Here is an 18,046-nt window from a genome sequence, read left to right as displayed (position 1 = left end):
TTAACCACTCTGCCATCCGACCACCACTTGAGAGTATGTGTGTATGTGAGTATGCATTTTACATGTGTGATTGGGTGTGTGTATCAAGATTTTGTATGTATGGTTGGGTGTGGGTTAGGGCGAGAGATGATGTGTTTTGCAAAAGTGTGTGTGTGTCAGAGGATGTGTTTCGCAGGTGTGATTGGGCGTATGTGTGTCTGCAAGTGTGTTCATGTGTAAATGTATTTTTGTGTGAGAGGATGTGTTTTGGTACCCATCTGATAAAACATTGTTTCCTTTTGGTCTTTCATGGCTACATCATTTTGGCTTATTTTTGGGCACACTCAATCGATTTAGTTATCAGAGTTTTGGCGTACCCTTTGGGTGACATTTCTAAGTTTATAACTCCTCAGACTTGACTTGAAATAACGAGAAAATAATTGAAATTACGAGATAAAACAAGAGACTTGGAGAGGAAAAACAAATATAATTGAAAGAACGAGACAAATAACGGAAATTTCGAATTAGGGTGGAGGATTATCCGCATATAGCTTGTTGGCTTCTGCTTTGATGGTTAGCGACACCCTGTCAGTATCAGGCACATCATGGTGTCGTGGTTTCGCGTTTAGATTCAAGTCCAAACACATAGGTTGACTTCAGATTTGGTAGCACAGGTCTAACAATGTAAGGTGGCTTGCTGACAAATTACCTCTTCTTTCAAAACAAAGGAACAGTAGGACTTTGCTTGCTCTTGGTTATATAAGAGATAGCAGGTCGAATGACTTTGTGGTTGATGCCTCTTTGCGAGCTGCTGTTGTTGCTGCTGCTGTTGGTGCTGTTGCAATGTGGTGAGTAATGCATGTTTTCCATGGTGTTTCAAACTTTCCCCCTGACTTGATATTGATCCACTAATCCAGGCAACATATGCGTGCTCCTATATTTGGAGTGCTGATTTTCCAACAGTCTTGAGTATGGACAGTGTCCATCGTCCTAGATTGCCCTAGTTTTTTCCAAGACCTCTACCTCTTTGCTGGATATCCCTGGTATACTACCAGGCCTCGCCGCTGCTGTCCACCCAACCCTGTAATGAACAGCATGCAGGAGTCCCAGCATGGTCATGATACTCAGAAGGTACCATGACGATGTTGGCGTAAATGAAATGCCACGATGGTCTTCCCACTTTGGAGTGGCACGGGGCGTCCAGTGTCCTTCATTTAATAGGTAGTAATGGTAGTATATGGTTTCCTGGTGCAATCCCAGGTAGTATATGTGTTGAGGGGCCTTGATCGCGACACTGTCCCTCATACTCTGACAGGACACAAGAACATACAAGAGCAAAGTAGCGAGTGTGCCACCTACAATTTGACCTTACGCCACATACGAGTAGACAGTACCAATACTAGCCGGACGGCCTACTTGCTGTTGACCTTGGATTAGAGGAGACCAGGTCATCTGACCAACATTACTTTCCAGTTCTTCACCACCGATGTACAGCAACACTACTCTCAACATGAGTACCAGAATAACTGGTAGCGCCAGGTATGTAATGTGAGCTGTAAGTGGTGTAATTATGAAGGATGACGTCACATAGCCAATACAGCAATACAGAACATTCTGAGGATTGAGCTGACAAGGTTTCAACATGCTAATTCCAAGGCTCCAGGTTCATCATCTCTGAATTACTGAAATCTTTCTTGAGCAGACCCATATTTTTTAGAGTGATGTGTCGCCATGGAAACTCATTTAAATTCCCTAATTCTTCCTACGATTCTCTTCCCATGCATATTCTGAAAAGGTTGAGCCAATATCTTGAACGAATAGATGAATGGGTGGCTAAAAATAGGAGAAAATGCTACACTGTGTAAAATTAGTAATTTTCTTTGTTTAACTTTCAAACAAGTGCATTTTTTCGAGCACAGCGTTCGTTTGCACACCTAACTTATTTTGCTTGATTTCATCCAGCCACTTTGTATTGGTGACAAAGACCATTGGTCATTGATTGTAAAATGTATGAGGAATTCAAGGATGTATGTATCGCAGCTAAGTTTGAAATATACGTGATGTTACAGGCGTCTCATATAACCGATGTACCTGAAAGGTGATTTTGCAAATACTATATCCAATATGGCGAAAAGCTCCGACGTTCATACAGTTTGGCACTCACTCAATGTAGGTTCATACTCCAATGAACTCACACAAAGTGAAGAGATATTATAAGTTCATATAACCAATGTCCATGAATAGCCGTTTCATTTTATTTTACAACTAAAACTGAATATATTACTTCAACAAAATGGATAATATGTTTCGTTAAAATACATGTACACATTTCTGAAAGAATTGTCTTGGAATTGTTTTTTATGTCGTTTGATACAAAGAACAGTGATATCTATCGATTCGCCAGGTGGGCGTTAGTCACAAACAATTTACGAAGTATTACTCTCGTTTTGCATTATATTATCAATGGGTTCATTCTGTTTTCAACATTGTGATCACAGAATAGTAAGCTGTTAACTTTACTTTCTCCAGGAATTGTAAAAAGTATAAGAATAAAACCTATGCCAGGTACCGCGTTGGTTCAAACGTATACGATTGTTCTGATAATTCTATACCAATATAGCTTTCTTCGCATCTTCTACTGTGTAAGAAATAATAACATAATAATGAACAAATATATGTCCAATACTGAATATAATTTTGGTTGATTTGAAATATTCCTTTGGGTATTACATTACGTAAATTGATGCCAAATTTGTGTCGAAAAAGCGTCAAATTCCGTTTCACACATCGAGATTTTCCATGCCATGAACGAAAACTAGGGGAGATATATATTAATCAAAATACCAGTGTCGTCTTTCTCCGACGTTATAAAAGACATAAAACCAGCCATGACGTCATAAGGAATGGTGTTATTTTGGGGGTATTTCATTACATTTGATAATAAGGCTAGTGCTCAATTAATAATGATGCAACATTAGTCAAATTACACTTACACAATCAGGAGAATGTTGGAATCTAAGGACTAAGTTATAGGTTAGATAAGGCCATCCATTTCTCTATAACCTCTTTTTTATGAAGTACGATTTTATCATTTCTTATGGGTATAAGTTATAACTAAACGTATACAGTTTCAATATCGATATTTGTGTTGGAATAGTTTGGTTCCTCCTGAACAAAACACCACGAAAATATATTGTCCTTACCCACAGCTAATTCTCATCAAGTGACCTGAGTTACAATAAACTAGAGCTAAGCATAGCGGAGTTATGCCCCCTTTTCTTTGTACGCGCGTTATCTCTCTGTCGCTTTTTGACGTCATAGAAAAAAATCAGTTTTCGTCATTTACGGCATGCTATTTTTGGCATTGAATGTATGTCGTTATACATACGCATATTATAACTCCATTTGATATATTGTTATGTTGATCAGATATTAGGCAGTATTTTGTTCGCTCACAGATTCCGTAAAGCTTCTAAATAAAAACAATCGTCGCACAGTACGTTTATACGATAAAAAGCGGAGAAATTTACTGTTTTTCAACGCAGAATAAATTCTCGGACAAGACTTAGAAGTGTCTTTTTTTTAAAACCGGTTTAATACTTGCAGTTAAATTTACACCATCAATTAGGAAATTTAATATTCTCCTTCTCTGCGTAATTTTATAGCCAGAGGTAGATACAGTGCCGCGTGAGCGCAATTTTCGCACAACCTTCACTTTTCCGATCTTAGGAAAATGTGCGTCAGAAAAAAACCTCAGGGAGTGGTTGTTGAAGCAGGAGTAAAATCTGCCCAACGCCCCGTCATTCTCACCTGTCAATGACGCAAACAGGTGTACTTGCCGCATGGGGGCGCCAGTGTCTCATTTACTAAGGAAATAAAGGTGGTTTCAATCATGGCTTCCACAGGTTATGGACGAGTTAGTAGGGGTACAGCCCATCGCGACGACGAAGATGGACTCGTCGATGAGTGGGGGATAAGGTACGAGGGTCACCACAAGCCCGGCGGTGGTACTTTTACCAGAAAGAAGCACACCCGCAGGAAGTACCTGATCGCAGCGGTTGCAGGTGGCATAATTCTGCTGATCGTTCTCGTCATTATCGCCGTAGCTGTTCAGAAGAAACACAAGGAATCAATGATTCGAACCATGTGTGGCCACCCGCGCCATACCAATCTTCAGAAATGGCAGAACAAGTCCGCGGAAGGTAGGGAAAGTTCTGTCGATCGAGTGTCCGAATTTTAAGAGAGGATCTGTGAACAGTTTGTCAGTGGTGTAGGCCTAGAGTCTACACTGAGTGAATTTAAGTTTCCGGTTTCCGTTTCACCAAACGTTTTTCGTTGCTTTTAGTCATGTAGATCTATGTCACAGCACCTGAACACCCAGTGTCGGTTGGGTGTTTAGGTGTGGTGCAGGTTAAAACCCTCCCTCAGCAAAACGATTTTTTTTGGCGAAAACGGCTATTAATTGTCGGGAGAAAACGAACGACACCTCTTATTTTAATAACGATTAGAGCGGTTTATGTAGTATATATGCTTTATTATATTATGTAGTAGTACACTCTGTATATGTGCTTCATTTACATTGTCACTGTCATGTCTTTTTATTCTATGTGTAATTGATAGCATATTGTTAATTGCTGAGAACAATTACACCAATCAGTTGTCTAGTTGTTACAACAATATTAATTATAGTGCATTATTATCCAAGTGGTGAAGATACAGGTTGTGAGATACTAAATCTGTATGTCACACGTGGTGTGTCGTACAAGGTTGACCTTGTTTTATTCATTTTGATTGGAGAACCGTGACCTCTGTCACACCAGGACTACTTTTTTCATTCATAAATATCGCACGATGTCATTCATTTTCAACTACAAGGCAGAACTGTAGCAATCTCATGAGAACGAGAGACAAACACTTTATTAAACCAAACAAGATAGTCACCTGGTCACAAGCATCCAATTCTTTTTGCATTCTATATTAGTTTATGCACAGAGATGCCACATACATTATATTATCAAGCTAGATATCCATTTACAATGTACGTCTACCGATCAGTAGATCGAGGGTCCCCGTGAGAGTGGCACACTCGAGTGAGAGTGACACACTCGACCACTTTCACAGCTTTCAGTTTGAATTAACGTAAAAGGATAAGCGCTGTGAAAGTTCATACGTTCAATAAGTTTTGCAACTTCAATATAAGACCAAGTCGCAGAATATCTTTTGCGCTTTTATTTTTCAATATAATCTCCATTCACCTGAAAACACTTATTCCATTTGTCCTTCAAGCTATAAATACCACTTTTATAGAAATCCGCAGATTGGCCCTGTAACCACGCCTATGTGGCAGCTTTTATGTCCTCGTCATCCTAGAGGCGTCTTCCACGTAGGAACAAGAAATAGTCACTGGGGGCTAAGTCTGGGCTGTACAGTTAAATCACCCACCCAAGACTTACTTGGGATGATCCGGTTGTGCCGTCAGTGTCCCATTTGAAGCATATTTTATGGCACAGTTTCGGGAGTTGTTGGTTCACGACTGCACGAACAAAGTGAACATTTCCAATACAATTCGTTCAAAAACTCTGTAGAAGTGTGCCTGACTTCTGATTATGTGGCCCAAAATATCCAAAATGTGAACAATAACATTCCCTATCTCTAGCGTAAAACTCTGTGAATAGATCACATTTGTTTGGTGGTGACCTTGCCCTTCGATCGCTCGAAGCTGTCACTGACATGTAAGCAGACTTGAGTTGATTTTCACATCTTCAGTATAGAGTGGGACAGTTAACATGAATGTCTTTGGCAAACACTCTGATTTCCCTCTTCCAAAATGGTACGGACATGATATAAATTCTGCTAATAGATCAAGGAAACCGAACCAGTTTGATTGCACAGACGGGACCCCGGCAGTGCGAGTGACCGACTGTTGGTCCGAAATTCAAAGCGCAGCATTAATGTGACTTTATAAGATTTCTTAAGGTGTTTTGCGTATTAACAACATGGCGCTAAATTATCATAAGTTAAAGAAATTCTTCCAAAAGGATCTTGAGCGTCTGTTTTGTTTGCAAACATGGATTACATATATCAAACAAACTCTTGGTGAACTTGGACTTAGGTACATTTGGTTTTCACAAAGTTTAAAAAATCCCTCAGACCTAAAACATCTAGTCCATGAAAATGTAAATCACATAAATCTACAGTGTTGGACTAGGCAGCAAAGAGCCGGAGTCACAGGAGACTAATCACAATTGTATTTACAAGAACAATTAACAATGAACAATTTTCAATTTACAATATCTTGGAATATAGCTGAGGGTGCCACAGAGAGTTGGTACAACCCTCTGAGCTGTGGGAGAGAGATGTGCTTAGAATAAGCGTCAAACCCCTTCAGCTTAACATTTTGCTTCTGTGTGCATTTAACAAAACTTAGAACAATAAAAAGGAATATGATTGGTTGATACAAGATGGGGTGTGCCTTATGATTAATGGATGGCTAGACAGAGGGGAATAGTTAATCCTGTTTGACTGTCACTAATCTTGTTGTTGACATATTTACTGGGTGCTTTGAAAGAGATTATGGTGTCACTATAGACGAGCTTGTATCATGTGTATGGGGGCTAATCCTTAATGAGTCTAAATTGAAGTAATTGCTGAATGTTATTCTAATATAGTTGATGACAGATGGTGTCACTATTGACGAGCTTGTATGGGGGCTAATCCTTAATGAGTCTAAATTGAAGTAATTGCTGAATGTTATTCTAATATAGTTGATGACAGATTTACTTAAATAAAATAGTTTAAGGCAACCTATAAGACTATGTAGACATATCTTTAGTCTTATTGGATATTATGTCTGGGAGATGGGATCTTGATACCTTAGGCTAGTATGTATTTAAAAGCTTTAAATCAATTTAACTGTGAAGACATAACTTTTGTCTTATTGAATAGTAAATTAGTATGTCGAGGAGATGTGTTCTCGGTACCTTAGGCTAGCATCTATCTAAAAAGATATAACTGAAATTACTGATATTTTATATATGCATTTTACCTGATGATAAGTATTACTTGCTGAACTATAATTATATGAAATGATGTATAAATATTACACCATAATAACTCAGAAAGCACTTGATGTGGATCTAATTATTATAGGAAAACTTAGTATAAATGTTAAATGATGAAAACATGTGGCGAGTCTTACGTGCAGTGTGAATGTACTGATGGTGTGTGCAGTGTTAATGTACAGATGGTGTGTGTGGTGTTAATGTACTGATGGTGTGTGCAGTGTTAATGTACTGATGGTGTGTGTGGTGTTAATGTACTGATGTTGTGTGTGGTGTTAATGTACTGATGGTGTGTGTGGTGTTAATGTACTGATGGTGTGTGCAGTGTTAATGTACTGATGGTGTGTGCAGTGTGAATTTACTGATGGTGTGTGCAGTGTGAATGTACTCATGTTGGGTGCAGTGTGAATGTACTGATGGTGTGTGTGGTGTTAATGTACTGATGGTGGGTGCAGTGTTAATGTACTGATGGTGTGTGCAGTGTGAATGTACTGATGGTGTGTGCAGTGTGAATGTACTGATGGTGTGTGTGGTGTTAATGTACTGATGGTGTGTGCAGTGTTAATGTACTGATGGTGTGTGCAGTGTGAATGTACTGATGGTGTGTGCAGTGTTAATTTACTGATGGTGTGTGCAGTGTGAATGTACTGATGTTGGGTGCAGTGTTAATGTACTGATGGTGTGTGCAGTGTGAATGTACTCATGTTGGGTGCAGTGTTAATGTACTGATGTTGTGTGCAGTGTTAATGTACTGATGGTGTGTGCAGTGTTAATGTACTGATGGTGTATGCAGTGTGAATGTACTCATGTTGGGTGCAGTGTGAATGTACTGATGGTGTGTGCAGTGTAAATGTACTGATGGTGCGTGCAGTGTGAATGTACTGATGGTGTGTGCAGTGTGAATGTACTGATGGTGTGTGCAGTGTGAATGTACTGATGGTGTGTGCAGTGTGAATGTACTGATGGTGTGTGCAGTGTTAATGTACTGATGGTGTATGCAGTGTGAATGTACTCATGTTGGGTGCAGTGTGAATGTACTGATGGTGTGTGCAGTGTGAATGTACTGATGGTGTGTGCAGTGTTAATGTACTAGTGGTGTGTGCAGTGTTAATGTACTAGTGGTGTGTGCAGTGTTAATGTACTAGTGGTGTGTGCAGTGTGAATGTACTGATGGTGTGTGCAGTGTGAGTACTGATGGTGTGTGCAGTGTGATTGTACTGATGGTGTGTGCAGTGTTAATGTACTAGTGGTGTGTGCAGTGTGAATGTACTAGTGGTGTGTGCAGTGTGAATGTACTGATGGTGTGTGCAGTGTTAATGTACTAGTGGTGTGTGCAATGTGAATGTAATGATGGTGTGTGCAGTGTTAATGTACTGATGGTGTGTGCAGTGTTAATGTACTAGTGGTGTGTGCAGTGTTAATGTACTGATGGTGTGTGCAGTGTGAATGTACTAGTGGTGTGTGCAGTGTTAATGTACTGATGGTGTGTGCAGTGTTAATGTACTGATGGTGTGTGCAGTGTTAATGTACTGATGGTGTGTGCAGTGTTAATGTACTAGTGGTGTGTGCAGTGTTAATGTACTGATGGTGTGTGCAGTGTGAATGTACTGATGGTGTGTGCAGTGTTAATGTACTGATGGTGTGCAGTGTTAATGTACTGATGGTGTGTGCAGTGTGAATGTACTGATGGTGTGTGCAGTGTTAATGTACTGATGGTGTGTGCAGTGTTAATGTACTGATGGTGTGTGCAGTGTGAATGTACTGATGGTGTGTGCAGTGTGAATGTACTCATGGTGTGTGCAGTGTTAATGTACTGATGGTGTGTGCAGTGTTAATGTACTGATGGTGTGTGCAGTGTTAATGTACTGATGGTGTGTGCAGTGTTAATGTACTGATGGTGTGTGCAGTGTGAATGTACTCATGGTGTGTGCAGTGTTAATGTACTGATGGTGTGCAGTGTTAATGTACTGATGGTGTGTGCAGTGTGAATGTACTGATGGTGTGTGCAGTGTTAATGTACTAGTGGTGTGTGCAGTGTTAATGTACTGATGGTGTGTGCAGTGTTAAGGTACTGATGGTGTGTGCAGTGTGAAAGTACTGATGGTGTGCAGTGTTAATGTACTGATGGTGTGTGCAGTGTTAATGTACTGATGGTGTGTGTGCAGTGTGAATGTACTGATGGTGTGTGCAGTGTGAATGTACTGATGGTGTGTGTGCAGTGTGAATGTACTGATGGTGTGTGCAGTGTGAATGTACTGATGGTGTGTGCAGTGTGAATGTACTGATGGTGTGTGCAGTGTGAATGTACTGATGGTGTGCAGTGTGAATGTACTGATGGTGTGTGCAGTGTTAATGTACTAGTGGTGTGTGCAGTGTGAATGTACTGATGGTGTGTGCAGTGTTAATGTACTGATGGTGTGTGCAGTGTGAATGTACTAGTGGTGTGTGCAGTGTTAATGTACTAGTGGTGTGTGCAGTGTTAATGTACTGATGGTGTGTGCAGTGTGAATGTACTGATGGTGTGTGCAGTGTCAATGCACTGATGGTGTGCAGTGTTAATGTACTGATAGTGTGCAGTGTGAATGTACTGATGGTGTGTGCAGTGTGAATGTACTGATGGTGTGTGGTGTCAATGCACTGATGGTGTGCAGTGTTAATGTACTGATGGTGTGTGCAGTGTTAATGTACTGATGGTGTGCAGTGTTAATGTACTGATGGTGTGTTAATGTACTGATGGTGTTTGGTTTCTGCAGGTCTCCAGGTTTTCCCTGCTGCCAAGGACAAGACTGCTCTCATCTCCTTCTGTGTGAATAAAGGACACAATAGTGGCGGGTATGGAGATGTTCTCAACAACTTGGAAAGCCACTTGTATGGTAAATATTCCTCACCAGTTTTGCCTCCCCCTTTTTTCCTTTTGGTTTTGTCTTCTGTCTTTTCGAGCTCATACTTTTGCTACAAAAACACAATGATGTTGCAACATTTGGCTTGTCTGGCCCACTCCTCACTGTCTTCATCTGTAGAGCCAAAATAATTGTTTCAAAGACTACAAACATAGACTCAGGCATTTTTAAAGATGTATATTGTCTCTCCTGCTTGAGACTGTGAGAGTCGAAGTGAACTTATGTGGTGGCATTAGTTTGGCTATCATTAACCTTATTTTTGTTACATCCGCTCTAACATTTCTGTAAAACTGCAAGCTGGAACTGTGGGTGAGACATCTGTGTGTGCTGGTTTACCAGGGGATTTCTGTTACACAGACTCACACACAGACGCACCCACGTCTTGTAATAAAAGCTATTGTAAATGAAAATAATTTTCATTCATCAAAGTTAATAGAAAATGCTACTTGGTTTTTGAAATGGGATTCCAATGCATGTAAGTGATAAGGTGGCTACATGCTGTTCTGGAACTTCTATTTTCGGGTAATATTTCAATGTTGATGTTTGTTTTTCGGTGTTTATGAATTTTTTGGCTATTCACTGTCATACCGGTAGTTTAATTATAATTAAACCATCCAAATGCTTGCAAGGTTGTACTTTCTTCTGCTTATTTTGAACCATATCTGTGTCCCTGTTATTAGTGTACTGAACTGCGTGAATGATCCCAGAAATAGTGCCTCTATACACACATGCTAGAACACGCTCACCAAAGTACAATCTGTTTTTAAACATGGCTGCCTTGCCAACTGTATTGGAGTTATCAGTAATCAGCCTTTCCTGCATGCAAATAAGGACATATGACATGTAGCAAGAATGTGGAATGTAGAATAGCATATCATGCATTTTCTATTACACATACTTTGATTCTGACACAGCTACGACCTTTCTCCTTCTCGTAACTCATGTATGTACTTCTTATGCATATATTACATCCCTCTGAAATGAAACTGAAGTTTTAGATCCCAGCATTGTTGTCTTTAATTTTGCTCACAGAGTTCTGATATAATTGTAAACAACTGTCACATGAAATGTTTTCCCCATTGTACAGCCCTTGCATGCATCATTATGAAGTTGTATATACTGTATATATGTGATTATATTTCACTTACATATTATATTTTGCTTCAACCATTGACCTATATATGGGGCGATGGGGTAGCTTAGTGGTTAAAGTGTTTCCTCGGCACGCCGAAGACCCAGGTTTGATTCCCTTCATTGGAACAATGTGTGAAGCCCATTTCTGGTGTCGCAATATTGCTGGAATATTGCTAAAAGCTGCGTAAAAACATACTCACTCACCCACTCATTGCCCAATGTCTTTTGCTACCAACAGTGTTTATGGTGCCAGTCATACATGTATCATTGTGTAATTTGATGAATGTGCTGTGAGGATATGTGTTCAATTGAATTCAGGGCCCTGCACCACTTTAGGCCTTCCTCCCACATGAAGCTGACATGTTGTGATAATGGAAGTGGAATAATCTTCAAAGTGGAGTTAAACCCAACTTACTTACTCCAGATTTAAATGCAGAGGTTAACCCAGAAACTGATTTGTGAAATAAGTAAAAGCTCACTCAGAATCAATGAATAATCAATGAATTGTATCTAAGCACAGCAAAGGTTGGTAGAACGGGTCAAATATGTAGCCGGCCCTGGAATTAATGTTAGTGTGTGCACTCACAAATGTCCAGAATAGTGTCACTGTTGGATGTCTTCATAAAGGCCTGTCTCTGTTCTTCAATACAGAATATCTTTTAAAGCTGGGCAGGAATTAGGTGTTTCCAAACAGGTCTCCAAATGCACTTGCTTAGTAAATAAAACACAAATTTGGTTGAAAAAGACATTGAATTGCCCTCTTGTCACACTTAGATACCCCAGTAGGTGCCACCAGCCTTCCAGAAACTTCTCACACGATCAAGACAGATAACCAGTTCAAAGCCAATTCTGGATAGCTTGACTTGAAATGTAAAAAGTTTCTCATGTCCCCCAACATTACCTACACCTTCAACAAGTGTTCTGCTGACACTTCTTCCCTCTTTGCCCTTGTATGTTTTGTACCATGCTGATGAGTGTAGAAGATGATCAGGTGAGCTACAGAGCCTTGTGGCTATGTTTGAATCATCGTATAGATAGAATGGTGTGTAGTATATGAAAACTGAATCATCACCTGACATTGTGTGGACACAAGTGTAAATTGATGGTTTTACAGCCCTTGGTTTCCTGGAAGTGCTAGGCCTAGACTACTCAGTGAACTGAGCTGGCATGTGTTGTGTTTCAGATTACCACATGATGAACCAGCAAGGGTACGACCATGTCAAGTGCAATGACTCTTATGCTCCACCAGACAAAGTGTGTGTGTTTGACTTGAGTACTTTGGGGAACTGTGACCATTTTCACCACTACGGCTACTCCTCTGGAACCCCATGTGTGATGCTGCAGCTCAACCTGGTGAGAGAAACAGGCAGCAGTTCTCTGGAGTTATTCTCCTACCCTAATGATTCCTGGTATTATCACCATACCTGTGTTTGTGGGTTTAACTAATGTGGCAAATTGGCTGTCCTCTCACATCTAACTAACATGCCTTGTTATTGTTATTACTGAAATTCTGTTCAAACCCGTGTTCAACCCAGTCACCCCCCATATGGAAACATTGGAGTAATCTTAGTGAGATGGGTGAAATAGTACACCTGTGTCATGATACTAATATTCTATGATATTGTGATGCCATGGATGTAGAATCAACTGTCTTCATCGGAGGTTGTTATTGTGATTTGAACATGGTAGAGTAAGCCCAGTCATCTAAGGCGCTGCCATTCACGATGCAGAGTTGTGTCCCTTGGGCATGCCAGAAAACTATGATTGTGGGTTTGAATCCTGTTTCGCCCCGATTATGTAATGTTTCTAGGTTTGTCAGCACCATACCTGTGCTCGTGGGTTTCATCGAAGTGGTAAACGTCTGAGACCTGCATCACTTTGGGCTTTCCTCCCACATTAAACTGACATGCCACAATATAACTGTAATACTGTTAAAAGCAGTGTTAAACACAACACACTCACTCACTAATGTGTAACACATCACTTGGTGTAGATGGACTCATCTTCATACTAATTGATCAATTCTGGGAAATGTTTCCGCCTGTAAGAATTGATGTTGCTCCTTGGATATTCCAGGAAGTTGAGGTGTCCCCCACTCCATTGCTAGTGCATATTGTGGTGAGGAGTATCTGGATGGTTTCTGGTTGTGTAAGCCACAGGTTTGTCCTCGGCCAGATACAACTTGAAGGGTTTAGGTTATTTTGACAATGGTTTCTTGTTTCATTTTTTATGAGTTGATCACATTGGAAAGATACGTCAACCTATGTTACTTGAACTACAATGTTAATGGGCTGTCTTTGTTTCAGCCAAGAAATGTTACTGCTAAAGCTTTTGCAAATAATACTGCTGAAAGTAAGAAGCTTGGACATCGCTACTCCCATGACTACATCGGCGTCACCTGTGATGGGGCTGTAAGTACTGGTCTCCCGGCACACTCCTGACAACTCACTCACTCACTCACTGAAGATTCTCATCAATCTGTTGGTTACGAAATGGACAATGTACAGGTTCAGTTTTCTAGATAGTGTTGCAAACATGAATATACACTGCTATGATAAATGGCACTTTCACCTAAATTATTTCTTATCCTGCAACAACACATTGCGATTTCATTCTTAACATGGATCCTGTACCACAGAGCCTGAAGCATGCCTTTTTCTCCTCCGGGTGTGTAGGTGATTGAGACCTGTTCAACACCACGACCTGCAGGATGTGACCCGTGAAGATCGGTGTTACAATAGGTCTTCAGCAACCCATGCTTGCCGTAAAAAGCAACTATTCTTGTAGTAAGAGGTGACTAATGGGGTCGGGTGGTCAGACTAGCTGACTTGGTTAATGCACGTCATGGTTCTGTGGTCATGATTGGAATTAGTTCCGGGGGCGGTTGGGTAGCCTATTGGTTAAAGCGTTCGCTCGTCACGCCAAAGACCCGTGTTCGATTCCTGACATGGGTACAATGTGTGAAGCCCATTTCTGGTGTCTCCCACCATGATAGTGCTAAAAACAGCGTAAACCATACTCACTCACTCATGTAGTACCATTCCTGGCATTACTTGATACACAGAGCTGCATAACAATTAACCCACATATTTCATTGGAACAGTAGGATTAAGAGATATGGATAATAAAAATATATTCTTTTACAAACCAACAAACATCCTGAAATAGTTCTTACTGCTTTTGCTAACATTTTAGCAGCCATGGTGCTATGTTTGCTGTTTCAGACTGATGAAGACCGGAAGAACATTGGCAAAGAAACTCCCTTCCCTTCACCAATCCAATACTTTCCTAGAAATGGTTTCCCAGTCTCTTGGTACCGTCCCCGAATCACTAACAAGTTCCTGGCTCCCATTGTCATGGTCAAATTCAACACATTGTTTGATGGTGTCTACGTCAACATCACATGTACCGCTTGGGGCAAGAGCTTCAACAATGGCAAGCCGGAGACAAGCGACCTCTACACCACAACCTTTGTCATCTATCATGAATGACGAGAAGAGGATATACACCTATATTACTTCCCTTGCCATTCCATCCTGCTTTGTCACTACAGTCTGCAACTGTGTGATGCTGTTGTTGTTTTGTACAGGTCTACATGCCAGGTAGTGGTTCAGTGGAACAGGACACCACTCAGGGTCACTTAGTCATAGGAGTCTCATTGTCAGTTAGTGTTCCAGGATGTAATCTGACCTCTGAACATTCCAGTTTGATTGACTTAATAGCAATAGACGATGTCAACCTTGTTCTCACTTCCCTGTGGTTTCTATGATATTCAGAGGGTGTAATGGTTCCTCAATACACATTGTGTCCGGATACTGGAGGGCAGAGCAATACAGTGACAGACAGGCTGCCAACATGATGTGGCCCAATGCTGATATTGATAGCATTGTGTTGGTAATGATATGGTATGATCCGATTCCAGGCTTGCCAAACTGAACCAAGCATGATGAAGTTAAACACAAATAACATGTTTGTTCACCACCACAAAATTTTCTGTTGTAAGCCGTTAGTGTGGGATTTGCCTAGCATGGATCTGTTGTCGAGCCTGGGACTGGTTCATGAACTACAAGTGTGTGTATCACTGTATGCCATCGCCTCCATGTATCAGGATTCAAACTGTATTGCAACCTCATAGGCATTATTCGATCAATGTATATACCAGAAAACAAAGTAGATATCCGGACATATTGTACCATTGGTGACAGTACACAGGCACAACGAGAGGTGACTTTCTCCCCTCCATTGACCCTGCTGGATGGTGCAGGTCCTTGGCAGCTTTCTGCAGTGGATGGATGATCTCATCAGTCACATTCCATGTCGAGGGCATTACATCATCTGAGCTATTGTCACTGTCGAGTCAGGACTTAGAAGAAGGTGGTAGTTGATACTTGCTTTATAGGTCGACTTCTGCATTGAGAAACTAAACTATCCATGTGGAAAATCCTGATCCTGCCTATCAGCAGATTATGTTTATTTGCACGAAATTCATCCTTGGACAACACAGGGGTATCACATAACTTGGCCTGTATGTGCTCAGCCTTTGAACAAATCAATAAGCTGGAATTGAAGTCATGGGTTATCAACAAGGTGTCTACTGCAACAACAGCAGACATAGTGGCGTCTGCTTACTCTTGTAGGTTTCATCAGGAGGGGTGCATTCATTTGTTTTATTTTGTTATTTTCCTTTTATCCATTTTATCAGTCTGGGTGATTATGGCCCTCATTCATACCGTCTGTACTGTAATTCTCACTTTGAGTGAAGCAGGTGCAGACGTACTTGTGTCATTACTCTACTGAAGATTAACTAAATCCCTCCAAGTGTGTATTCCTGTCTGTGAAGATAGATTGATGATTTGGCAATGCTTTCCCCTACACTGAGTAATCTTGTGGGTATTATGAAATTGATGCAGCATGTGATGTGTTCTTTTTAAGTTTGGACTTGTTCGACACATACCTTTGGTAATCACCCTGACAGAAACCATTTTAGTTTTGAATGTTGTTTGGATTAGATATTTTACATTTGAAACATTGTGTTAGAAACAACCAGTTTCATTGAGGATTTTATTTGGAATTGGGTGTGTACCCAACATGCCTTATGACAATGCATTGTTCTGAACAGATGTGTTTTAGTGAGTGAGTGAGGGTGTGAGACAGTCATGTCTGGCTGTGACCTACATATGTACAACAACATTACTGATGCATCCTAGAGATGCGGAACATGGGGAGGAAGATGTTGAAGACTCTACAGTAACATTTCCTCCTGGCTAGAGAATTGAGCACCAATGTGGTGGTACAGATTGTGGTACTACTTCACTGGGAGGTGGTTTACATGGTAGATGTGAACTCTGCATCTGTAGGCACCATGGTCCTTGTCCTAGGGTATCCTTGTTTGATGACCAGAAGTGCCTTATACACAGTCCAATATATCTGTCCACTTTCAACAAAAGGATGCAAAAAGTGATAAGTTTTTTTAGGGAATGTTTTTTTCCCCCTGTCTCATTCTTACATATCTAAATGTGAATGAATTGTGATTTTATTTTTGAACAAATGAATTATTAAATAGGCTTACAAAATAAATGACTAAGTTGAACAAGTTTAGAAATTGTAATTTTGTAGCATGTGCTGTGCTGTGATTCTTTTCCCCGTGTATGTACTTAAAGTGTGTTGTTTGGCAGATGTGACACCTGGTGCTCTGGTGTCGGCAGCTTACAGTGTTGTAAGTCGTTGTTTAGTACATTGCTTTGAAGATCCTGTGGGTAGTGTAAACAACATATTTCTGACGAGGAGGCAAAAGTAAATCAAAATATTTGCAGAAGAAATGGTTTTCAGACAATAACCTCCCCCATCTGCTGAAGTTGAACCTTGGTATCAGTAACTAATTGCATGGATCTTTGTGGGAGACCTATCTTACACAATGCAGCAGCCTGTACAACACTTGACTTGCTATTGTATGGACTGTGATGTGGATAATGTATGATCTTAACCAACATGACCAATGTAAGAGTCATTCTGTAAATATTCATTTTCCCTCCCATTGTTTGTTTTATATTGTAACTTTATATGGCACCGTTATCCAAACTTATTAACAATATTGTTACATTTTTTTTTTACCAATATGCATGCTGTCATATTTAGCTTCTATTAACAAGACTGAATATCCTAGTGTACTGTTGTTCTATATTACCATGCTTTTTACATTATTGAATAAGTCATGCTTGTAGTATTTGAGCAGTTTCTCTTCATTTAATCCATTAGTTAAATTTGTGCATTATTAATGTTTAAATATTTTAAAAGATCTTGAGATGGTGTTTTGGAGTCTAAGGTTGGTCTGATATCTATTTTTGATAATGTTTGTGTTTATTATTTATCAAAAATTGTGATCTGATGTTATAACAGAAAGATGAAAACATGGAATTCTGAATATTACATTCTGTTATAAGTTTTGCACATAAAGGGCACAAAAAAATTGAAGTTGTTTGTTATTTTAAAGATAATAGTCAGTACATAAATATGTGTCCCAGCTCTCCCACTGAGCTGCCGGAAGTGATGAATTAACACTACCAGTGAGAGTGGATGCACATTGATACTCCCAATGTAAATCACTGAAAGTGACTGGTGTACTGTCAGACATTTTGCACCCACAATAACGTGACCAGTATTTTTCTCTGATTCAGCAGTGAGTGAGTGAGTGAATGTACAATGAATGACACATCATCCAGGTCACACATATACTACTGTGGCTGTAACAAGGAAACATGTTGAATAAGAATAGTTTATTTACAAAATTTACAGGTATTTCATAAACATGTATCACAAGACTGCCATCCTACTATTTACAGTCACACCTATTGTATATAGAGGTTATCACGCAAGTGTGTTTGGGGATGGTAAATATCCTGAATTAGGAATAAACATTGTATTTAGCTCGCTAAATACATAGTGTTTGTTCCTAATACAGGATATTTACCATCC

At 40.1% G+C, this 18,046-nt stretch overlaps 1 protein-coding gene across 1 annotated transcript; it reads left to right on the top strand.

The window, feature by feature from the left end:
- Nucleotides 1-3,841: 3,841 nt before the first annotated feature.
- On the top strand, nucleotides 3,842-17,527 carry LOC139474104 (sodium/potassium-transporting ATPase subunit beta-like). Its single transcript, XM_071256972.1, has 5 exons — nucleotides 3,842-4,181; nucleotides 9,794-9,913; nucleotides 12,258-12,427; nucleotides 13,381-13,485; nucleotides 14,299-17,527. Exons 1-5 carry the CDS (start codon nucleotides 3,872-3,874, stop codon nucleotides 14,563-14,565), a joined length of 972 nt encoding a protein of 323 aa, XP_071113073.1. The 5' UTR covers nucleotides 3,842-3,871; the 3' UTR covers nucleotides 14,566-17,527.
- The last annotated feature ends 519 nt before the right edge of the window (nucleotides 17,528-18,046 follow it).

This window comes from Haliotis cracherodii, unplaced genomic scaffold, assembly GCF_022045235.1.
Source record: "Haliotis cracherodii isolate W230 unplaced genomic scaffold, xgHalCrac1.p SCAF_3, whole genome shotgun sequence".
In the NCBI taxonomy this organism is placed as follows: Eukaryota; Metazoa; Mollusca; class Gastropoda; order Lepetellida; family Haliotidae; genus Haliotis; species Haliotis cracherodii.
The sequence above is the reverse complement of the archived record's forward strand: the minus strand, read 5'-3'. Positions and strand labels throughout refer to the sequence as shown.